At 45.6% G+C, this 25,134-nt stretch overlaps 1 protein-coding gene across 13 annotated transcripts in view; it reads left to right on the top strand.

The window, feature by feature from the left end:
* Kalrn (kalirin RhoGEF kinase) overlaps positions 1-25,134 on the top strand; it is a 603,131-nt gene that overhangs the window by 322,869 nt on the left and 255,128 nt on the right. For all 13 annotated transcript variants that reach the window (XM_050159714.1, XM_050159713.1, XM_050159712.1 and 10 more), the window contains exons 13-15: positions 3,222-3,396; positions 12,716-12,911; positions 21,123-21,289. In XM_050159714.1, the coding sequence (XP_050015671.1) occupies positions 3,222-3,396; positions 12,716-12,911; positions 21,123-21,289 (538 nt within the window). The remainder of the gene's footprint in view (positions 1-3,221; positions 3,397-12,715; positions 12,912-21,122; positions 21,290-25,134) is intronic.

The raw sequence follows: 25,134 nt of genomic DNA, 5'->3' as shown, positions 1-25,134 counted from the left end.
CAGCTAAACAAGGAGGCAGGGTTTATGGTATACATCTGAATCAAAGAGGTTTAGTTAATCTCAGTAGCAGCAGCCTCTATCGGGGAGCAGACTCCAGACCATAAATATCCAAGGGGAGAAATCTACAGTGGACATTTTGTGCACTTATTTTCACCATCCACACAGACCAGAGAATACCATCCCTTTGAGCCTCATCTTGTAGGGTGTGGGGAGGCCTTGTCATTTTCCCGCAGGTTTGAGGCTATGGTCCTTGATATGGCCAGCTCATGCCAAAAACACACACACACTCAGGCCTTCACACACTCAGGGCCTCCCCTGCTCCTCACATCTATCCTTTGATCTTGGGCTGAGCTCTGAATTCTGTAGCCCCATCGCTTTGCTTTGAGTTCCTAAGGATGGAGGAAAGGTCCACTATGCCCTTCTCACTGTCCCTTACTGTCTAGATAGTGAAACTCCCTCGTTGTCAACTTTAGCACACAGAAATGAGTACAACAGGAAAACCCTGTTGAAAGCTGCGTGTTTGTCTGGGATTGCCCACACCACTGATTTTTTTCTGCTGGCATCAAGTCTAGTTTCTGTCCCTGTCAAGGGCACTGACTCCTCAGATAAACTGTCACTAAGCCTTAGGCGAGCCCTCAGCAACCAGTCCCATGCCCGGGTGCTGCATAAATAAGGTTTGATGGCGCTAATGATGCCTGCCCTCAGGGACTTGTTCCTGCCCCTAAATCGCCAAGTGCTGGGACCTCTGCCAGCTATAGACAGAAATAATCTCATCAACAAGTCCCAGGCCAGCCCTCAGGCCTGAGGGTATTACTTCAACTGGAGAAAGCTTTTCCACCATACCAATTGTCCAATTAAATAAACAATGAAAAATTACCTTTAGGAGGCCCTGGCAAGGTTTTTTTTTTCCTGTTGGAAATTAATCATTTCTATTCTAAACATGCACACGAGATGTACTAAATTTTCCTATTGCATACTAACAAGCCTCTTTGCCTTCCCCCCAGTTCACCTTTATGAATATATAATGCGTGGTGGTTTTGTCTGCCTACCTAGGAAACTCTACTGTCATTCGCTTTTAACGAAAAGTCTAACTAGTGGGCAGTCACTTAGCCTGCTGAGTCTCGGCTGCCCCGTTTGTATAATTAAGGCACGTACTCTGGACTCTCTGCCAGCTGTAGGATTCTATGATGGTTTTGTCTTCTCTTTGAAACACTTCACAAACTGGCTGGCTGGATTTATTCTGTAGGGCTGAGCCTGCAGAAGCCACACGTTCTTCCCACCTGCTAGTCTTGCACAGTGCCCTAGGGCTGAAGGCTGCACAGTGATAGTGGAGGCCATGATGTGAGTGGTAATGGCTCCACAATGTTTAAGTTGATGGATATTTTTTTTTTAGCAAGTACCATATACACATGTCCAAGAGCACCAGTGACAGCCGCATTTATCCGCTGGCCTGACTCTCGCCTAGCCCAGTAACATCCTTTTGTCCACTGCCTGACTCTGTCTTATCCTTCCCGCCATGAAACCTGAACTTTCAAAGAGTATGACATGAGTGGAGCTCAGAGGACGCAGGCAGGGTCTCTCATCTACCTCGGGAGCATGGCTTCTCTGTGTCTTCTGTGTTTCTGACACGCTTCCTTAGAGTTCTGAGGCAGCTGTGGATCATCTCTGTGATTCCTAGTATGACTCCGTGCAGTTGGTGTACACCAGGGTAGAAATCGTTGTCTTCCTTCTGGGAGACCGTATGAGGGAGTGTCTGAGAGAACAGCCTGATCCTCCCAATAGCAAGACGTTCGGCAAATTCACGGTGAACATTGTTAGCCACGCCTCAGGTTCTTTTTATGACTGGAGTATTTACACAGTAGTGGAGACAGAAACTGTGCCCGTTTCCGGCTCTGATGCACCAGGAGCAGGATAGGAGGTCGGCCTAGGAGCGCTCTGAGTGGCATAGGAAGAGCCACTTGACATGATAAGAGCCCTTAGGAGCTTCACGAACAGATAGTGTGTGCTCAGGCCCTGCTGCTTCTGAGACACGCCCAAACTAAAAGTGCCTGGCCTTCAGGACCGCTACGGAGAGAATTTTACACTGTGGCTTTCTCCTTTGTCCATCCACCTCCTACGCTGCGTAAGAAACAAAGCGTCACACGGTGAATGTGTGCAGATTCTTTTCACATTTTAAAGTTCTGGATTCTGGGTTCTACAGAATTTACATTTCATAAGCTCCATAACTTTCCTTTAAGTGTCTCTTTGGTGGTCTCACCACCTCCAAAGTCATTTTCCTAAACAAGTCCATCTCTTTGTAACCTGGTTCCACTCTGCAATGTGTCTCATCTCGTATCCCTACTTCTTTTATAGGGGCCTCTGAGGGAACAGTCTCCTCCCTTCTGCCAAACCAAAACCCATCCTCTCTGAAATTCTTGTCCCAGCCCCTGTGATCTAGCCTTACCTCCCAGGTTGACCATGCCCTAGGGAAACCCTTGACACTTCCTTGTGCTCTTTCAGGCTCATTGCTTGTGCCTGGCCACAGTTCACACAACTCCTACTTCGTGGTAAAAATGTAAGGTGAGGAGGGAGAGATGAAGTGCGTTTGTCAAAAGGGGTTGGGGTTGGTGATTTCCCAAGGCCAGCAGCCTAGATAGGTCAGCACAGGAACCTAAACCGTGTTTACAGGCTTTAGATCCTATGCTTCCCTAACTGTGGCTTGAAGTCTGTTTCAGAACACCAGCCCACAGTGTAAGCACAGCATTGTGAAGTAGGCGGATAATTTTGGTTTCCATAATGCCATTTTATTTTAACAGTCCTGTGAGGTAGAAATAGGAAGGTTTTTGGTTTTGCTTTTCAAATTCCTTTGTCTACCTTTATGTTTTCTGTTGTGTGCGTGTGTGTGTTAAAGCTGTATCTTAGACTAGCCATGTATATGGAGTCATTCTATTTTTCTGATGTTTTATGACCTTTCTCTCAGTTTATTTCCTTCTATCCCTTTGAGGATAGGAGAGCAGCAAATCTTGGAAATAAAAGTATGAATTCGAAAAAGGGTGAATTCATTCATCTCTGGTTTTCCTGCTAAGAAGATGGTGTCAGGCCACATTGGCCCTCTGAGTGTCTGTTAAAAGACTAACCTGATTTGCATCCCCTTTGCCCAGGTGTGGAGAACCACCCTGCTCCTCCATCACTTTTAACACAGCAAGGCCCCCTCTCTCTCTTCTTCCCATGCTCTGCCACAGGGACTCAGCTGTGTCCAACAACAAGACGCCCCACACGAGCTCTATCAGCCATATCGAGTCTGTCCTCCAGCAGCTGGATGATGCTCAGGTGCAGATGGAAGAACTGTTCCACGAGCGGAAGATCAAGCTGGACATCTTCCTGCAGCTGCGCATCTTCGAGCAGTACACCATCGAGGTACGGGGAAGCAGGAGAGAAGACGGGAAGGGAGGGGCGGGGAGGATGACGGCCGATGCCACTGCTGCATCTGCAGAGTGGTAGGTAGCGTGAAGAAACCTGAGGGATTGTGTATTGGACGTCACTTTAGAATTCACAGGACTCACATCCCATGAGTCCCCTCCATCCTGACTGCTGAGCAGAGCCCTCTTTGCTCACTTCCTGGTGTGGGCCGCTTCACTGGGCAGCTTTTTGTCACTGTTCATTACATCTTGCTTGGTTCCTAAACGACTGCACGGTTGGGTGTGGGGTTCTTAAAGGAACGTCACCGGGCTCCCTGGTTCCATGAGCGAAGGTTTTCAAGTTAGGCAGCCGCCTTAGCTGATGCACGCAGGCCCGGCGTTAGTGGATGTCACACAGTAGCCATGAAGTCGGCAGCTCCAAGAAGAAAGACAATCCTTAGCATATGTAGAGAATAGCCTTTTAAAGAAATGCAAGTCAAATACATTAAAGTTAGGATCAACTCAAATGTTGGTAGAGGGGTTTTTATTTCATTTACAGAATCTGTATTCTTTAGTTATTCTACATACAAGATCCCTTCCCCTAGTATGGAACAGCACCTTAAAACACTTGGTATGTGGTGGGCAAATAGCATGAGGAGCTGATAAAATGAAAGGATAAAAATAGTAGTTTGGTTTTGCATCTATTGACATGAAATATGACATCAAGTGTCAGAGGGTCTGGTCTATACCTGGGAGCAGGTAGAAAGCTGGAGGGAGCTGCTGCATCCAATCCTAGATAGAAATGAAAATCCTGCAGACCTATGGGAAGCTCTGCCTCGAGTCGGATGGTCATAAGGGATTTTTAAGGGCGATGAGATTGTCTCAAGTACCAACTGTGCCTCAGTGTGGGGATAGGAACTCATTCCTGGAGAAGCTTCGGAGTGTGAATCTGAGGGTGGTTTCTGTGAAAAGAGCCACGTCAGAACTGACACAAGCCGGGACAGTGCAGTTCTGGTTTTGTTCCTAAAGGAAGGCATTTGGTGGACACAGTCCAAGTTTCTAGGGATTACTGGAAGTGGAGCAGGTCCACTACCCTGACATCTGGGCCATCTAAGCATGACTCCTCAGCCATATCACACTGACGGCTGAGATGCGCTAATTAACTTAAACGTTCGGAAAGCACACACCGCTGCCCTGTCTTTTCTGTCCAGTCATGTGGCACATGTGGCTTTCACATTATCATCTGGAATGAGATCATAATGTGCCCACTATGGAAATGAAACTAGTTCCAGGTTTGTTAGGCTCTGTACCAGGATGTGGCTGCATTCCTGACATACCTTCTTGGGCTGTTTGTCTCAGAAGATAGACAGAGACCCAGAGGGCAGCCCTGTAAAGTCTATAGACTCAGCCCCTCTGTGAAAGGCATTCATATGAGTTCATCTTGACAGGAGAGAGCCAATAATGTATATTTCGTGGTGGCAAGGACTTGGAAAAATTATTTTATCTTTGATATTTTCTTGCATTTCTAAGCTTTCTACAACTAGAATAATCAGAAATAAATGTTTAGAAATAGAAATAAGCCAGTAGTCTCAATTTTTTTGATTATTCACATTTCTAATAAAATGTTTTTGAAGGTATAGCCCCCTCTACACACACACACACACACACACACACACAGAAGTTTTTTAATTATAAAAATGTTCAGTAATTGACTAGTAATCCCAAAACTGTATAGTAACCTTGGATGTGGGTTAACTTTTTCATGAGGTTCTGTGATTTCAGATTTCAAGTAGTCCTCTGATAGTTTCCAATTATGTTTTGCTTGTTTAACAGATCTGATTTGATTGTCATTGTCTCTTTAGCCCATAATGTAGCTGACAGAAAGTTCAGTGCTTTTTTGCTTTCATGATTTGGATTTTCTCCAAACAGCATTTTCTTTGCAGGGAATCTGCTAAGCCATGTGTCTCCATGCATGGTTGCTTTCGTGTAAACTAGACGATAGATACATTCATTTAATGGGGGCACGAAAAGAGCAATAACTTGAAGAACACTGACAACAATGAGCAGCTGTGCCACGGGCAGCCTCTCGGGGTTGAGTGTGGCTGCTGCCTTCTCTAAGCAGCCCTCTCCTGCTCTGTACCACACAAGGCCAACTGCCTCGTGATCACCAATCTGCTGGTGAGACTCTGGAGAAATGTGGCAGACTTCTCACCGGCCTGATAAAATATGTGTGCAGATAATGTGTATAGATGCATGTTTGTAGAGGGAGACTTGTCCTCTGATCAGACTGTGGCCTTCCTTGAGGGGAGCATGCACAGCTTGGAGGAGTACTCAAAATAACACCAAAAATATAGACTCTAAGTAATTTTGTGAAAGTGTGGACCACAGATAGAGTCTTTCAAAATATCTCTCAGTCTACAATTGCAAAGCTTGCTTAATGAACTTGAAAGTTATATGAACTATTAACCCTACTAAGGAACAGAGCAATCACCTCTAAGTTACCAGGTTTGTATGAGGATGAGTGGGAACCAGGCAGAACCTGGGAAGGTTTCATTACAAGAGGAAGCTTCTGCCCAGAGGAGGGAAAGCTGGCTGTACCTTACTGTTGATCTTGACTTCTCAGATAATTCAGTGTGTACATGGTAATGTCTTAGGTTTGAATGTGATTGTTCTCTTGGCTATTCTCCTGCATAGCAATTCAGCTCAGTGGACATTTACCAGAACTTTGAGGGGGCAAGTTGGGAGAAACACGTGGACAGAATCATCAGCATGCTGAGTCTATGATAGGGAGGCACAGTGTGTGGAGATACAGAATGGGCAACACCTGGTCCAGCCGGGCTGCAAACAGTATTTTTCCCATGAGTTTATACCCAATGAGAAGGCCGATCGGTGGCCAGAATTTGGCATCCCTGGAGGACGCCTTCCAATCTCAGCTAGAAAATCTCCAGATCTCAGGAAAAGAGGATTGAGGAGAAGGAAGAAAAATCAGGATTTCATTGTTTTACTGAATCAAAATATCTGACAATTTTTACTTTTGTTCTTGACTGTCTCCTGAGAAAACTAGAAAATTAGAAAATGGGGGGTGGGGGACTGTTTCATTCCAAATTCTTGAAAATATTTTAGTATGTCCGTCACTGTTCTCTCCTGTATCTGGAAAACCAGAGATTTCTCATCTGTGTGAGATGCATTCCCAGTTCATTCTAGAAAAGCATGACCTCTGAGTATCACTGTCTTCACTGCCCTCTGAGAAAGGGACTCGAGCTAGCCAAGCCCTGTTCACTTGCCCATGGTGAGAATGTGTCCTGCTTGAGACTGGCGTCTCCCAGTGTATCAGTGACCTCGTGCCCTAACTTATCTAGCTTTGTGTTGCTTTGTCTCCCCTGAGCTAGGTGCTTTTAATATACTGACTTTATTTTCTAACTTATGTGATAGCCTCCCTCTCTTTCTCTTCCTTTGTTTTTCTTCTTTCTTTCCGTTTTTTTGTTTGTTTGTTTGTTTGCATAGTCCTACAACTTATGAAAATAGAGAGACTTTAATTTGCATGTCACTGTCAGGCTTGTAGATGTTTGAAACGTTGGCCTCAGTCATCAGGACTCTGTGGTGCTCAGTGGGCACACCTCTCCAGGGACACTGCTGTAACCCTCCACGGCCACAGTGGGCCATGCCACCCAAGGACCTCATTGCCCCACTTAGCTTCATCTCTTCTTACCTTGCTACACTGCGAAACTACAAAGGATTGAATACTGACTAACCCCTCCCAATAAGATCTATTTGAAGACATATTTTAAAGTTTTTCTTCTTGGTGGCATTTTCTAAGCATACTTATGAGAAGGGGTCACATAATGAATACAGTGAATCAGCCTCCTTCAAAACATTTATTTAAGAGTCGCCTCTAAAGTTTTTGTTCAGCTCATATCAGAATCATCGTGAGGTTCCCCTAACATCTTCCTTCAAAAGAATAAATGAAAATAAAAATTCAAAAGCCCTCACTAGTATTCATCCAGACAAACAACTTCCCAAGAGCCACCATTTTCAGTAGATTATCAGAGATTCTTGTTGGACGCTTAGGTCTGGAGCTCAGATGATCTCATCAAGGTTCAATGCTGTGTGCCTTTGTGCCCTAGTAAAGATGCAGTGGCACCAGACAGACAGTCTACAGCTAGGAATGTGGCTTGCCCAGGACAAAAGAATGCCCAGCTCTCACGCTCTGCCAGGTACAGAATGAGCAACGAATATATGTTGGAAAAAACACCTTGGGAGAAAGACTTGACATTTCTTAAAATGAAAAAATTGAAAACTAAATATTTTCCATTGGCCTACAAAATACCCTATTGTAAAAAGTTAAGCATACTATTCTACAGTGATAAATTAGGCCTAGTAGTTACACAAGGCCATAAACAATTATTTATTGACCTAGTCAAAGAACATATTGATTTTAAAAGTTCAAGTAAAAAAACCCAAAACAAACCCAAAACACCTGTTTTTCTTAGTTACTTTTCTATTGCTTTGCCAGGATGCCATGACCAAGGCAACTTGTGTAAGAAAGTAATACAGTTTCAGAGGGTGAATCTGTGACCATCAGAGTGGGGAGCATGGTGGACGGCAGGGAGGCAGGCTCTTGGCAGTAGAGCAGTAGCTGAGGACCTGTATCCTGATCCACAAGCATGAGACAGAGAGAGCTAACTGGGAATAGCCTGGGCTTTTGGAAACTTTAGCGCCCACCCCCAGGGACACACCTCCTTCAACAAGGCCGCACCTCCCAATCCTTCCCAAACAGTCCCATGTACTGAGAACCAAGCATTTAAATATATGAGCCTATGGGGACCATTCTCATTCAAACCATCACATTAATTTATGATTATTTTTTAAAGAAAAGGAGTAAAGAAAGGGAAGAGAAGGAAAGAGGAAGATATTTTTTTTTATTTAGACAGGTGGAGAATAAAATACTTGCAGAAGAGAGTTAACAGGTTCTTCCAACCTAAACACATCGGAAACTGAGCATGGGAGGACTGTATGGGAACAGGATAACTCCTGTCCACCAGCGGTTTAGCAGCACAATATTGATCTTCGTGACTCAATTCTGGTCGGAAAGTCTTGGGCTTCTTTTCTCCCTTCTTATCTTCTCTTTAAAAAATGAAGTTTTAGCTGTTTATCTAATTCCCTTCTGGGTATCTCTAGAACAGACAATTTTTAGAACAATATTCTTTCCAAAATATCTCTCAAAGAGGCCATCATTCTTCAGGCCCCTTGAGAAGGGCCTCCTTCTTCAGCCACACATTGGACTTAGTTATCATATCTGAAAACTCTGAATCAAGCGAGTGAAGAAGACAGAGGCCCCAGGGCCACTGGGGTCGCTAAGCAGTCTGGGAGTTGATGAGGAGCTAATTGAGTGGAAGAAAACAACAAAACAGGCCGTCTAAAAGCTGAGTGCACTTGGGAGCCTTCTATCTACTCTGTTTTGTTTGGTTCAGGCTCTACTTTAAGCTTAGCCAAATCCTCTCCAAATTTAGTTAAATCACCAAGTTCATTTCCAGTGCAGGTTCTACTTCTCAGTCTTGTCTCTGTGAGAGTAGATGCACCCCCACTCCCACCTCCACCACCCCAAGTTTTGGGGTGATTCTCTGTGCCTGGCATATTGTGAAGCTTTTGAGGTGTAGGGTGTTTTCTGAAGAGTGATCGGGAACTTACTTGAGTAGTTTGGGGGGCTGACAAGGGCATTTCAGAGCTGTGGTACCCAAGTGATGATGGGGCTGAGCTGTGGTACCCGGGTGATGGTGGGGCTGAGCCACTCTCAGGATCAAAGGTGTTTCAGAGCTATGGTACCAGGTGATGGTTAGGCCGAGCTCACTCTCAGGACCAGCAAGAAACCACAGAAGAGCGTAATGTACAGGTGGAAAGTGACCTTGCTCGTTAGCAGTAAGGTAAGGTGAAATTAGGAGCAAAAGGACAAAATGAGCTTCTGTTGTAAGCCAACCGTGGACCCTAGAAAGAAGTGGAAAAGAAACCAGTAAAAGAATGTTCCTTGAGGACTTAAAATACTCCTGAAAGAGACTATCCCCAGGAAATTTTGAATACATAAAGGTCAGACTGAGCTCTCTGGCTGTTTCAGGAAACTAGGAAAAGGAATGAATCAGCTGCCAGTTGAAGAGCTGTAGGCCAGGGAAGTAGCCCCTGAAGTCAGATGTTCAACAGTTGGCTCTGGCAACCCTCCTCCTTCAGGCCACATAGTGGCCTTCAGCGTCAGCCTGCTTTTGTAGGTAGAAGAGGGTAGAGGGGTGAGAAGATAGGAGGCAGAGTGTAGAAACACTGAACACAGGTGACGATAAATTTTACCTTTGCCTTAGGACGTAGTCCCAAGGTGCCAGACCTCTGAGCCTCTTTTCCCCACCTAAAACCGTCTTCTGACCCCATCACCAGCTTGTACAAAGATTCCTGGCCTTGGGACCCATCTGGAATCTTCTTGTGACAGAAAGACCCATTTGTGGGATCAATTTTATAGAAACAAAGCAAAAGTTGAAACTGAAATAAAAGGCAGGCCCAGCACCTCCCTTCATGCCTTGTTTTTAGTTTCGCTCTGATTTCCTATATTTCCAGGCAAGGAACAGACCTAAAGTTATGGTTTTGACTATTTCAGTAGATTGTCTCATAAAGAATTGATATTCAAACATATTAAGGAGACTTACAAATATATAGCCCGAAGATGATCCACCAGCTGGATATGGTGGTTACACTGCTGTAATCCCAGCATGTACTCTGAGGTGGATGATTTTCAGTTTAGGGCTAGCCTTGGCGACATGGCAACATTCTGTCTCAAAAAAACAAACACTGACAGAAAAAAAAGCTCATTATAAAAATAGATGTAAATTAGTCAGCAAAGCATATAAAAATATTATCCACATCAATAGCCATGAGGTCGGTCCATTTTACAACGGCAGTGATCTATCACTTCCCACGTGTTAGTGTCAATAAGACTGAACAGACCTTAGTGACAGAAGGTGGTGAGGGTGATGGGCACCTGGAACTTCCATACATTGTTACTGGGGCCATCACGTTATAATCCCCTTGACGGACCCTGCTGCTTGCTTAGAAACACGAATCCATTTTACTCAAAAGCAGTAAAACGCTATGCCCACAGACAGAGTGGTGTGAGACTTCACACATCAGCCTTACTCACAGTAACAACACACTCTGGTTGGCGGGAGAGGAGAGAATACATAAGTTGTGAGCCGTCTGGGGAATGGATTCCATTCATTTCCAGCGAGGCGTCAACGACGGATACAACACTGACGTACATAAAGTGGCATGCTGAGCCCAAGGCCAGACAGAAAGTGTTTCCTCTCTGATTTCAGTCACGGAAAATCCGAGAATAGGCAGTTCTCCCTGACAGATCTCTGAAAGTGCTTCCTCGTGCAAGGGACGCACAAGGAAATGGCCGAAAATGAGCTCCCTGAGGTCATAGGTCTGTGTTTTACTTTGGGTGATGACTATCCATCCAAACTTAGGAAATTGTCCAAACTCTCAGAACTGAGTGCTCAAAAGATGTGCACTTCATGTGAATCATACTTTTAACTTTTTACAATACAGGAGGCAAAAGCCGACTTCTAGCAGCACGTCCATTCATAAATTATAAAATGAGGTATCTCTTATTCTCCGTTTAACCCCCAACTGCAGTTAGAAAGTAAAGTGTTCCTCAAAGACAAGGGTCCAACAGAAATCTGTTTTCCTACTGAAAAGATCTGGGGCATGAAGTGGGAACCAGAGCCATCAGGGAGGAATTCTTCAGGCCCTGCATCGCCATTTCAAAGCCAGCTGCTGTGCTTTTGTCTGCTTCTGTTTTGCTAGAAGGAAGATTTTACCCTTAGACAACAAATGGAATCCTATGGCCCAGACAAGCAGCCCCTTGTAAAAAACTGCTTTGCTCTCCCAACACAGTCTGCATGGCTATAGCTTGCAATACAGCATCACTGCTTTTGCCTCTAGCTGGCTTCTTCTTCCTGGTGTCCTCCGATGCCTTTAGAGCAACGTGCGTTCGGTCACTATAACAATGGTGCCACCTGTCAGCTGAGATGCGACCCAGTGTAATGGAAACCACTGATCTCCAAGACATGCACTTAGACTGGGCCACGCTGCAACTGTGTGGCCCAGAGAGACTTCCGTTCCCACTCCTCAGAAAAGATGGCCACACACATGCTTTCCTTCAGTGGTTGTGGGTGTGACACACAAGACATCATGGAAACTTTGATTTGTGGAATAGTGTAATCCAGTGCTTTGGAAGTCCTTCTCTATGGTTTACTGCAGAGACTGTGAAGAGGGTGGAGGACGAGGTGTTTGTTAGCAGAGAACTGGAGGCAGTTAGGTGCAGTCGCTTGAGTTAAGGTGTAGAGCATGAACAACTAGCCAGTCCGTGTCAGGGCAATGCTTTTATTTATTCCATGCTCAAGACTTTGTTAGCATCATTACTGCTTTCAGTAGATTATAATCTGCTGGGTTTTTGTAGAGCAGTGGTTCTCAGCCTTCCTAAAGCTGTAACCCTTTAATACAGTTCCTCACGTGGTGATCCTGAGACATAAAACTATTTTTGTTGCTACTTCATGACTCTAATTTTGCTACCGGTATGATATCATAATGTAAATATCAGCATTTTCTAATGGTCTTAGAAGACCCCTGTGAAAGAGTCACTCAATCCCCCGAAAGGGTTGTGACCCGCAGGTTGCGAATGGAATGTTATGTATATACTCTTGGTTTGTTCACACTTTTCAGCTCTCAGCCTTTGTAATGAAGAGAGAGAATCTAGCACAATGGACTACAGTAACCAGAAGGGAAACCTGGGCTTTGATATTCACCAGCCCCTTAACTGAGACCTTGAGACATTCCCCAGGCTTCTCTAGCCCCCAATTTTGGCTTCTGGAGTACACTAACTACTTAGCTCTGAAGGTTTCTTCGACTATGAAGTATTTTATAACAGTTGTGAGACAATGGGTAAAGTCTTTGCAGATTGGAGAACTGGACGACTGTATCCCTATCAAGGCGAACTTCAGCCACGCTACTCCATCTCTCTGAGTGAAGCAAGACCTGGAGATTGCCATACTGCCAGCCTGGCTGGGCCATTGTGAGGGTCACGATGAGATGAATATGCCAAAACTTGATAAACCGTTATTCAGTGTGCAGATGCTCACAGCCATTCATTTGCTGTTGCTATAGACATTGAGCCCTGGGGAAACCTTTGGGAAGTGGAAAGCCATGGGTGGGTTAGTTGGTAAGGCTTTCAGCCAAGAGCTGCGACCTAGCAGCCTCGTGTGGGCCCAGCAAGCGCTGTCTGATGATGCTGCTTATCCCAGGTGACAGCAGAGCTGGATGCCTGGAATGAGGACTTGCTCCGGCAGATGAATGACTTCAACACGGAGGATCTGACCCTGGCAGAGCAGCGGCTACAGCGCCACACGGAGCGGAAGCTGGCCATGAACAACATGACCTTTGAGGTCATCCAGCAGGGCCAGGACCTGCACCAGTATATCATGGAGGTGCAGGCCTCAGGTGAGTGGCTTCTCGTTCCTTTAGCAGAAGTGAGGATGGAAGCAAAGGTCTTCCAAATTTATATCTACAGAGAGTATAAAAATATATACAAAGAGTATAAAAATTTGCCTCTGTTTTAAAGGGGAAACAGAGTCATAAGAGCTGAAGTAACTTATGCAAGGCCGTCCAGGTTAGGCTGTGGGAAAGGTGAGACTAGAGCCAAAGTCTCTGGGTTCTCAGGAGAGAGTGGAAGAATCGTGGTGGGAATTAGTGCAAGGTTTTAAAATTGGTACTTTAGAAGCAAACCAAGAGCAGTTTGAGACCTGTAGAGTTGTCTGTGGTGGCTAGTGGGGTCCTGTGCCATGGGGAAGCAGGTAGTAAGCTCCTATGCCACTGATACGGGGAGTGGTAGCAAGCTCCTATGCCACTCTGCCACTAATGCCTTGGGGGGGGGTAGTGAGCTCCTATGCCACTCTGCCACTGATGCCTCAGTCCTAGCTCTTTCTGCTACCTCGAAGGCGGTCCCCTGATCTCTGGCTGATACTTCCCAGAATCCTTGAGTTCTGTTGTTTTTAATGACTGATCTGTAGATGAGTTTAAGTAGTGCTGATAAAAGTTTATGGAAGATCATGTAATTTCATCACTTCTTAGGAAACCATGACATTATTTAGGGCTTTTTCTGTTCAAGAAACGTTATTCAAAACGTATGCAATAAACATGTGATTCCATTTTCTGAAACTAGACCGAGGCAAAGTATTTCGGGGAGATAGGGAGTCCAGAGCAAAGGAGAGCACTCGACTTTTCTCCGAGCCGTGCAATGCCAGGCTTCTGCCACCTCTCCATCCCCACATGGCCTGTTGTCATGTTCCCTGCTGTCGAGGCCGAAGCAGTTGGACTGAGGCTGTCACGTCTTTAAAACACAGTTGGGCTACACACCTCTGGTGGAGAACATTACCGTGAGATAGACAGAAAGCACCTGAAAGTCCAACTGAACTTTACAATATTGTATTTACTTTAGCAGTCTGAAAAGCAAGCATTGTATGCCGTTCCAATGAACATCACCTTGGACCAAAACAGGGAGAGTCCAGCGAGTTCTGTTTACACCAAAATCATCCCATGAATTTCCTTCTGTGTCATAAACAGGATGCAGTTGTCTGTGAGACACAGCTCACTCTAAGTGTACAGCCCACAAAGAAGGGCTGTCCACTCGCAGTCTGCCTGGGGACTTCTCAGAACGGCAGTGCTCGGGCCCACCTTCAGAGAGATGTTTGTAGAGGCAAGTCTGAGTCTCTGTGCTAACAGAATCTCTGGGTAGATCGGGTGTCTGTTGACATTTGAGATGCAGGGAGAGGAAGGCACAGTGGTTGGTGGTCCCTTTTCCGTGGTTGAGCATCTTATCTGTGCTCAGGGGTTGGATTACCCCTGCAGCTCCCTTTATGGCTCTGTACAGCTGGCCATGTAGCTGTGATGGAAGTCCAGAGATACTAGAAGACAGGCTGGGCATAGCAGCCCAGACGCTTGTCCTTCGTCTTTCTGCGTGGTTCCTCAAATGGACACGTGTACTGATGTGACCTTCAGCAAGCCAACTTCTATCCCCAGATCCAAATACCCATGGTACCCGAAAGACTGCTGGGAGCTGGCAGCCTCTGAGGACTGCTTGTGACTGGAGGTTGGCTGTGCTTGGCATCCATCTGAAGCAGGAGGGCTGTGTGGGTGACAGTACCCCCAGGCAGATGGGCTGCCCACCCCCACAATATCCTGTTCTAGATCAGAGCTTTGCTGAAGTTTGGTTGGCCTCCTCAGCCCTCTCCACTGAGACTGCCTGTTCCCTTCCGCCTACCATAGCTAGCTGTTCAGTCTAGCAGAGCCTGTGAGACAGAAAGGGAAATGGATCCTTGGGTTTTAGGAAGGCTCACTGTATGTCTTCGTCCCTCCCTGCAGAGAAGCATCTGGGCCACTCTGAGCACCCAACGGGTCAGTGTCACTCTGGACCTGGAGTTGGGGGTGGGGTGGGGGGAGTGGTGGATCCAGAGCAGGACTCCACTAAGGAATGCAGAATTTCAGAGATAAAGATCTGAGAATGAATTTTGAGTAAAGGTAAAAAATAAACAATTGTACCAGAAAATAAGGACAATGGTCAAAATGAAGACTTTTCTCCCTTCCTGCTACATAAATGAAGGCTTATATCTGATTATTTTTAGTCGTTCATGCAACTAAAGAATTTGCATGTGGCTGGGTGGTAGTGGCACACTCCTTTAATCCCAGCACTCAGGAGGCAGAGGTAGGGGGATCTCTGTGAGCTCGAGGCCAGCCTGCTCTAAAAAAAAAAAAGAATTTGCATGTGTTTATTTTCAGGTGTGATGTTCATAACATTGAGTCAGGTTTTCCAGAAGCCTCCAGTATACCCACACTACTACATAACGCAAAAGCCTTAATATGAGTCAGCATCCCCTTAGGAGTTGGGGAAACAGGAAAACTATCCCAGTCAGCTCCCACTCTTTCCTCACTGCAGCTCTGTCTGCTTGACCCTCAGGTTGGGTGGTGGTAGATTTTGCTGTTAGGAAAACATGCTCTCTGAATTCCAAGTCCAGCTCTGCTGCCCGAGAGCAGCCTGACTGAACATTCTGTTCCTTCTTCGTTAGACCTCAGTCTCTCTGTTTAGTCTAGCATATGGACTTGGTTTAAATTCCCTTCCAGTTCCTGTTTGCCTTGGTTCAGCCTCCTGTCATGCTTATTTCTACCCAGGTCCTGTATCCAGCCAACTGTGACATTTGACCTTATTCCTAAGACAAGAACGTCATGACTTACAGACTTGTTGCTTTTGTGGTTGAAAGTATCGAGCTCCCCTTTCACGTCACGTTTTTAAGTCTGGAAAATTTCTTATGGAGAGTTAAAGAGATGGCTCAGTGGTTGAAGCACCAGGACCTGGGTTTGGATCCCAGGGCACAGTGGCATACTTTTGTGATCCTAACCTTGAAAGGAGCAGGCAAGGCAGAGAAGCAGGCTGGTCCCCATAGTTCACTTTTTTAGCCAGTCAAGGCCATCAGTGAGCCCCAGGTTCAATGAAGAGAGCCTTCTCAAAAGATAGTAGGGAGAATGTTAGAGGAAGATAATCAGTGTTAATGTACAGCCTCCAAACACGCACACACACACACACACACACACACACACACACACACGGTACAGCACACACATACATTACTGTATATACACACCTAAGCATATGCACACACACACAAATATCCTTGGCATCTGTGTCAGTAATGCCTTGAGTTGGCTGCTCCTACTGGGAATATCAGCTCAGCAGTTGAACATTCTGTTGGTGGCAGTGAGACTTAACCTATGACCTCACATTTGCTAGGGACGCATTCCACCTCTGTCTCTTTTAGTTTTAACTTTTTATTTGGGGACCAGTTTTTACTAAGTTGCACACTCTGTAGCCCAGGCAGGTCTTACACCTCCTATTCTCTTGTCTCTACCTCCTAAATCTCAGGGATTACATGTCTGCACCACCAGGATTTAATGTAAATACATACTTAAACTGTGCTTGTGGAGAGCCTCCTGGAGCATGCAGGCTAAGAACACAAATATGAGAGGAAGTTTGGGGGTGAATGCTAGTCATTCTTCCCACCTGCGTGTCCCAGAACATGTCATCAGATCTCCCCAAAGCCTCGCCTTTCTCTAAGGAAAGGTGTTATACTACATGCGGTCTTGGTGAGGATGCAGTGAGATCACACAAGAGCATGGAAGTGGTCCAGCGAGGCACGAGGTATCCAGTAGCATGCTTGCATTCTAGCCCACGGAGCATCCTATTGGGATTGCTTGGTTTCCAGTAGCTACTTCAGCCACGTGAGTGAGGTCTTTCCACACAGCAGCCTCTAGCACAGTGGTTATGTCTTATTCATAGCGAATGCTCAATGATGACATTTGCTAAATTAAACAAGAATGAACATTGGTGTGGGTGGGACAAATGAAGGCAAAAATAATAGACCACAAGTCACTTTCTCTGTGCCATAAATGGAAAGGAAGTGCAAAGCCTGCTCTTTTTCAGAATGAAAAGCTACTCTAGGTTTAGCAGGGATGGGAACTATTGGCGCTGAGAAGAAAGGAAAAGAATCTTAACGGAAGCCAGTGGTGCACAACAGATCCGCACATTGAGAGTCACCTGGGGAACACTTTAAAATACCGGTGTCTGGGCTTCACCACCTGGGAGTCATCTTTGGTTGGTCTGCAGTGGGCTTAGACTGTCCTTAAGCTTCTATGCTGAGGTTGACAACACTGATCTAAAAAATATGATTAAAAAATGGCCCAGAAAGATGAGTGGCTGGGATGGAGGGAAGAGAAGATGTCTTCTAGCTGAGGCAAACACTGTCTGTAAGAACAGGAACAGCCGAGAGCCTTCTGGGTCTGGTTGTATAGCCAGGGATACTCAACTCTGGCCCCTAACAGAATTGTCTCTTTTCTTGAGAAAATTAAAGTGATGGTGGAGGCCGGGATTGTCACTCAGTGGCATAACACTCGCCTCATGTGCATAGTCCTAGGTCCAATTCCAGCTCCACAAAAACAATAGTAAGATAGTACCTTGACCTACAGAGAGCCACTTGATTAGCCGTGACCTGGAGCATGAACGCAGAGTGCTCTGAATTGGGTATGGAATGAAATATCTGCTTCTTGGGCTGTGGCTGCTGTCATCCTGTCTAGTGCTTATGAACCCTGATTGTTGTTAGCCTTTCCTCAGGGCCTTTATGAATATCTAATGGCCAAGTTCCAGCCAGCCAGAGATTCTAGGCCTTGGTGTTCACAGGACATGGTGGTTTTCAAAGGTTCTCCAGGTGAACCCAGTGTGAACCATAGTAAAAGCATTAATCTAGTAACATTCAAAACACCATAGTGTATGGCAATGTACATTGAGCAAGTACATGAATGCCCATCATTAGATTTGTATGTATAAACTACTTAGCAGTTCCCTCAGGAATCAGCACTATATTCTCATTAATGTCCCTAAAGTAAAAAGGTCGCTGACAGAACTGCCAGACACCATATATACTATACTGTACCTAGTCCTTGTTGCAGTCTTTAGTTATGATTCCCATTGCACAGATGAGGAAACCGAGGCTTGGGACAGGGTACAGAGCCCAGACTGTTACCATTAAAAAGTTTCAGAGCATAGCTTCAAACCTAAGTCTGACACTTCTCAGAGCTCTCCCCAGGCTACACAAACCCACTTCGTCCCTAAAGAGGCCTGCTTGCTCACTGGCCAGAGCTGGGCATGGGTAATATGAGCTGAGCACACAGGCAGAAGAGGCAGTGATGAGCAAAACAAACTTGGCCCTGGCATCAGAGAGCCTCCATTCCAGTCACGGGATGAGCACGGTCTAAGAAGTCAGCTTTGAGGGGCCATCAGTCCGGGTCCCTGTAGGAGGACATTGAAAAGAAATCTAAAAAAAATAAAAATAAAATTAAAGACAAATATATCCACTGCTCGATGACCAAAATTAATAAATAACTCTTTCTGCATCATTACTGAGCGCCTAAGCAGGACAGCTAGGTCTGACATCAAATTGAGGGCAGTGTTGACAAGAAGGACAAAGTCTACTCAGGAAACATCTGGATACTTTCCAGTCAGCAGCTGGCTTTAGCTGGACTCACACCAGCGAGAGCGGGGGAAGGAAGAGTGTGGAACGCGCTCCTCTGGGTGTGGCAAGGATAAGCCCTTATGTTCCTCTCTTTGCTCCACCTGTAACTGAGAATGCGGAGGTGCAGCCGACATTCCCTTACCCCTTGCATTCCCTGCGTTCATCACATAAGACCGCAACACAGAAGCAGAATTGCACAGCTTGGGTCTTGGGGTACTGGTTCTTGGTGACATGCTGAGCAAGCATCCCTGCTGAGTTTCTAACTTTGAGCAGGCATTCACATGTGATGAGAGAGACAGGGTTCAGCCCCCCTGCCTCCCAAAGAAAGAGGAAGCCCAGTATATTGAAGACTAGAGATGCGACGGAGGAAGATGAGCTGGAACAGAGCCAGAGTGTAACTTCAGTGAAGCAGAGAAGGAGCTGAAATTGCATTTGCAGAAAGTCAGCATAGGGTCGGAGGTCATCCCCGCTCCCCCGCCGAGGCACGAGGAGTAGAAATCGCTCTGATTCTTCTTTCTATTTCATCCCAAGAGATGTTCTACCTGCCGCACCCCCCTGGTAACTGAAAATAGCAATCAGAAGGGGTTGGCTGCCAAAAGAACAAGCCGTTCTTTTCCGTCTCCCACAGATATTTCAGGAGCAGGGACTTGGAATTATGAAACTCACAGAAAAAAATAAACATGAAGAGATACTGGAATTATTATCATGTAACACCAGAAAATATTTTTTCCCACTCTCCCATATTGTCCTTATATAAAACACTATTTTTGCCTCCAGAAATGAATTTTCCCCCCCGTGTGGGCAGACACGCCTTGTGCTTCCCAGATGCAGATGCTGGCGTGTGGGTGGCAGGGATGGGTTTCTGATGGTATGCCAGGGTAATGGAGGCATCTCCCAGAGATGATTGATGTTGTAGGCGGCCATATGTTGAGTTTAGTGTGCTCCTTTGAGAGCTTAGCTGCTTGGATTTTAATATGAACCCCTTTATTGGTTGGGTCCCTAGTCTTCTGTATCTCACACATGATGTAAGTAAACATCAAGACCTCAACTGCTTTGGGTCAGAGACTACAAGATGAGAAACCTGAGAAAAGATGTGGGCTGAACTCTAAGGCTACTTGGCCAGGTAGAGTCAAGGATCAGAACTGATGGGCAGTCCTGAGTTAGAATTACCCCGGGGCTAGGAACCAGGCCAGGCTGAACCCTCCAATAAGTAGACAATCAATCATGAGCAGCATGGGTCACTGTTTGCATCCTGGACAGGAACCAAGACGTGTGCGTGTGAGAAGACTGGAAGTTGTAAGTCCGAGGTTAGAGACCAGAACTAGCAAACTCATGGAACTAGGGGTCAGGTCTATACTTGTGTAAACATTGTTCTACATTGGCGGTGTGTGTGTGTGTGTGTGACATGTACACCATAGCCACATGTGTAGGTGACAGATACCTAATGTGCATTGTCTCATCTAGTTGTGCAGTGTGTGTAAGAGGTGGGTAGCTGTGAAAAATCCCAGCTTCTGAGACTTACAGTGACATGCTCAAGATCAGGATTCTAACTCAGGACTGGGTCTAGAGCGAGTACACATTCTCTGTGGATTTTGCAAGCTAAAAACAAAAGACAAAACAAAACAAAAGCCACTAAAATTCTAGCCACCAGTAAGGGAAAGAAATGGCTTTATGTGTAACCCTACTGAAGCAGAAATCAGTAGACTGTCTTGGACCCTGCCAGTGATAGGTAAGAGAACATTGGATGGACAGAGAAGAAATCAAGCTAGTCTGTGCTAAAGTGTCAGGAGAGGAATACAGAAAGGGCAAGGTGGTAAGGTGACCAGGACAGAGCTGTACCTTTGGCTGGCGGGTACTGATTGTCATGCCCATTACAAGCTGGCTGTTTGTCTGGGTTGGGTGCTATGTTCATAAACCCTGGAAACACGTATCGGCAAGTGGCTGGCCTTTTAACTGCTTTGAGTCAGTAGAACAGTGAGCAAGCTCCATGTGTGGGCAAAACTTAAAGCTGGCAGATTTTCTGAATGAATAATGTTCAGTGTCACTGTGTTATTGTTGGGAATATTTATTGTGTCTATTTGGAAGGTAGCATTGATTTCTTAGGAGATCTAAGTAGTTACTTTCATCTAACCATAAATGATAGCTAAGCAGTTAAAATAGAATATGCCCTTGGCAGGAGTTCCTGAGACAGGGTCCTTTTGATTGGGCTTTATCATTTCCGAGATGGTTCAGAAGTTTGCTTAAGGGTCTGGGTGTTGATAAGTCTCTACACAGGTGCCGCCAGGCACTGTCTTGCCTAGGATGGGCTTCCAGAGTTGCAGCGCCCTCGCTCCTGTTTATGAAAAGGAACTGTCGTTATTGAAAATCGCTTCCTGGACAAAGCATTCATTCATTCTAAAGAGCCAGCATGTTCCTAGCATCCTAAGCAAAGACTAATTGCATGATCTGTCCAGCTGCACCGAGAGCTCTGTAGAGTTTGGGAGAGGGCCAGTAATGGCCGCTCCCAAAGTCCAGCTTTCTTACATGATTAAGGCAATGCTGTCATCACCATGCAGCCTGGTTTTTAAATGCTTGCAATTTTTCTTTTGAACACCAGGAATTGAGTTAATCTGTGAAAAGGACATTGACCTGGCAGCTCAGGTGCAGGAATTGCTGGAGTTTCTCCACGAGAAGCAGCATGAACTGGAGCTCAATGCGGAGCAGACTCACAAGCGGCTGGAACAGTGTCTTCAACTGCGGCACCTGCAGGCCGAGGTCAAACAGGTGAGTCAGCCTGGCACCTGCCCTCCTGAAAGGAAGCACACAGCACCACAGGTATGCCCGCTGAGTAACCCAGCCTTCGAAAAGAAGCTGGGGTGTGAACTAGTTGGATTAATTTCTGCAGGCTTGACTGTTGTCACCAAAGGCCCAGTGGGACAATGGCTCAAACTTTAAATGCATTGTTCCTGTCTCATCCTATAATCTAGGAACACTGCAGAGGATTATTGGTGTTCTTTACTGAATCTATTCTTTCCTTTCCCATGCTTGATTCTGTCACATATTCAATGAAAAATAAAAATTCTTTCTCAGTGGACATACTCCACTGTTGAGCCAGGTTGATCTCCTCGGGGCATCTCTGGGCCGGGTCCAGCTCCTGACACAGAGTTGGTAAGTAATGACCAAGTAGTAGCAATTATCATTGTTTCCAAAGTGTTCTTAAAATAACACTTTTAGGCACTGGAAATATTGGGTAAAGTGCTTGTTACACAAACATAGGCAACTGAGTTTGGGTCACCAGACCCCACAAATAAGGCAGCCTGAGCAGTGTGCATCCACAGAGCAAGGATGGGGCAGGGGCAGTAGAGATGGGCACATCCTTAGAACTCACTGGCCTACCAGTCCATCTGCGCCGGTGAGTTCCCAGTAGAGTAAGAGATCTTATCTCAGGAAGCAGTGTGGGGCTGGAGAGATGGTTCAGTAGTTAAGAGCACTTGTTGCTCTTGAAGAGAACCCATGCTCAGCTCCCGGCATCCACATGGAAAGTGAAGAGAAACTGAGAAAGATACCAGACATCAGGCTCACACATATGTTTACACACACACACACTCACAGCCACGATCACACATGCACACACATGTGAATACATACATATATATCATACAAGAATATTTTCTTGCCATTAAAAAGTTAATGTTAAGGGCAGAGGGCTCTTATCTGCACAAGGTTTCAAACCAAGCATTTTACCCGAGGACATTGCTGAGACCTCCAGAGGTATATCCACAGTGACACAGTTGTAAATGTTGCTATCGTATGCAGACTAAGTAGCTGTTGTTGTGAACAGTGAAGGGAGGCTTCTCTTGGACAAAGTGAGGTTGAAGAATTGAAAAACATTAGGAGTTCTACTTCTGTGGGCCCTTTCTGTGTCCAGCAATCTTCCCAGCTTCTCTCTGAGGCAGACACTATTTCTGTTCCTCAGATGAGGCATGAAAGCCTAGAGGGTCCCCCAAACAATGGTCACAACAAGGAAATAGCACACCACCACCCTCCCGGGGTCTAGGAATGCCTTTCTGCAGCGCAGACGCCACCTTACTTCAGTGACTGCTAGTGTCCGCTCCACCCTCTCCTAAGGAACCCGCTGTCCTGCTTCTTGGGGCCAAGCTCCTCCTCCAGAATTATTCTAGATGGAGAAGCGTCTTCTACACTTAAAACATTTTTTTCTTCTATGCAGTGATGACCGGAGCTTAGATTGAAATCAGCTAAGTTGGCATAAGCATGTCATCTCATTTAACTATCGCTCAGTTGCTTACATTTAGGACGGCCCTGTCTGATGCTTGTGCCACACTTGTTCCAAGGTTGTCGTGTTGGGGGAAATGATCTCCACTCCCCCCTCTCTTCCAGTCAACACTCAGCAGGAGCTTACACATGTGTGCACTGAGGACCCAGGAGTCACACCCCTGTCTTGTCACTGAACCATCCAGACTTTCTCACCCTAGTCACACCAGGGCCCCACCTGTCATTCATACGGAGAACAGTAATATGCACATAAATTTTAACACTCTCAACAGTCATGGCAGGCGCATGATTTTCATATGGAAGAAAAAGAAAGATCCAGTTTTTTGAGAATGAGCCCTTGCGGGAAAGTATTGTCTGTAAGTGAGAAACCTGAGGTACTGGAGGATGAAAGCATAGCCCAGGCCTTTGGAGTGGTTAGCTAGAACTTGCACCTCCAAAATCCAAGGTTTTCCTCCACAGAGCCCCACCACCTCCCTGCACATGCAGAAGCTGTAGAAGGAGCCAGCAGTAGAACTCAGTCTGGCTTCCATGGCCTCACCATGTCTAAGAAGATGGGCAGGGGTAGCCTGGGCTCAGGGGTAGCCTAGGCTTCACAGAGATGGCTCTGCTTGAGGTCAGCAGGGCTGCAGCATGTCAGAGTCTACCCATGAGCTCATACCTGGTCATTTCATGAGCAGCAGCTGACAGGAAGGAACTTTCAAACCAAGTGGAGAGCAGAGCATTCCTGTTGGACTTTGAAGAAAACCTGAAAGTTTTGGTTTTTGTTTTGTTTTATATATTGTTCCAGGATCAATGGGCTGATATCTGTATGCATTCCCATTCATAATCTCATGAATGAGAGCACAGATGCAGGTATCTCTCAGACAGACGTATGGCATGGATGACCTATAGGGGAATCCTAGTTCAAATCTGCAGGATGAATGCTCTTGAGAGGCAGAGGCAGGTGGATCTCTCTAAGTTCAAGGCCAGTCTAGTCTACAGAGACAGTTCCAGGACAGCCAAGGCTACACAGAGAAACCCTCCTCAAAAACAAACAAACAAACAAACAAACAAAAAAGAATGAACATCCATCTGACTCTCAAGAAACCCAGAGCGGCCTTCCCTAAGGATGGCAGTCCTTGACAGCTCCAGGGCTTTGCTGCTTGGTTAAGCCACCGCCCATCAGGTTTGTTTCCCTGTCAGTAAGGGCTCTTTCCTCAAGGATCCATCTGGCCCAGTTTCAGAGGGAGCATTTGCGTCTGATGGAAATTGGTGGAGCAGGAAATACTGATTTCTAAGCTGTTGACACTTGGAAAAGGGAACTAATTTAGATGTCAGTATTGATCAGTGAAGCTAAGTTCAAATGCAGGCTGGAGGGGAGGAAAGAGAAGAGGAGGGTAGAGGAAAGGAGAGGAGAAGAGAGGAGGGAGAGAGAGAGAAAAAAGAGAAAGATATTAAAGTGCCATTAATGAGGCCGAGAATAGGAGGGAATAATAGTGTATTGTGATATAGCTCTGTTGTCGGAGCTCATACATTAAAGGTTAGATTTAGATTTGACTGTATGTGGTCATCATAATCTTCAGTATAATTACCTGGAAATTATACTAAGGTGAAGCTTTGAATAATGAAGAATTCATAGACATTAGACTGAAATTTATCTTCAATTAATCCACACAAATGCAGTTGATAACGCCACCGATTTCTTCCTTAGTGAGTACATGTATCTATGATAGGCAGCATGCACTCCTGAAGAAAGACAGACCTTCCAGAGAAACAGCTGCGCTGATTACAGCACATGAGCCACGTTCCCAGGCCACCCACATGCCCCTCAGATTACTCTCCAGACCCCATGGAATTCTCCTGTCTCTTCCAGCAAAATTACTACTTGTGGTAAAGATGACCTCACACGCATCAGATAAATTCATGATGTTTAGGGAAGTAGATGACCTAATGGTTTGAAATAGAATGCATTTCCATATGTATTCCTGCACAGCACTGTATTTAACATGAAATGAGCTAAAATGCTTTTGTAAAATATTGGATTGCTCCTTTGGGCCAAAATCTGGCCAGAATTTGCTTATGATCAGGGTAGACACTCAAAACAAAGAAAAAGATATTAGCTTGCCCTTATACTTCTGTGATGAATACCGTGTTCAGATTTGATGACTGTGTATCAGGGTTCGTAAGGAGCTGGGGCAGTGCCAAGTGAGATGAACAAAAGGACATTGTTTCCAAACGGAGATAATTAAGAAGACATAAGGACTGTGGACACAGCCTATAAAACCATAAATGATGAACACATACAACCTCATGAGCTTTCAGAACTAAGGAATTCTGAAGGTAGACATCTAAAGAGC

The sequence above is a fragment of the Alexandromys fortis genome, unplaced genomic scaffold (genome assembly GCF_014885135.2).
Source record: "Alexandromys fortis isolate MF-2015 unplaced genomic scaffold, M_Fortis_MF-2015_v1.1 scaffold_119, whole genome shotgun sequence".
Classification (NCBI taxonomy): Eukaryota; Metazoa; Chordata; class Mammalia; order Rodentia; family Cricetidae; genus Alexandromys; species Alexandromys fortis.
Note: the sequence above shows the minus strand (reverse complement) of the source record. Positions and strands in the feature narration are given on the sequence as shown.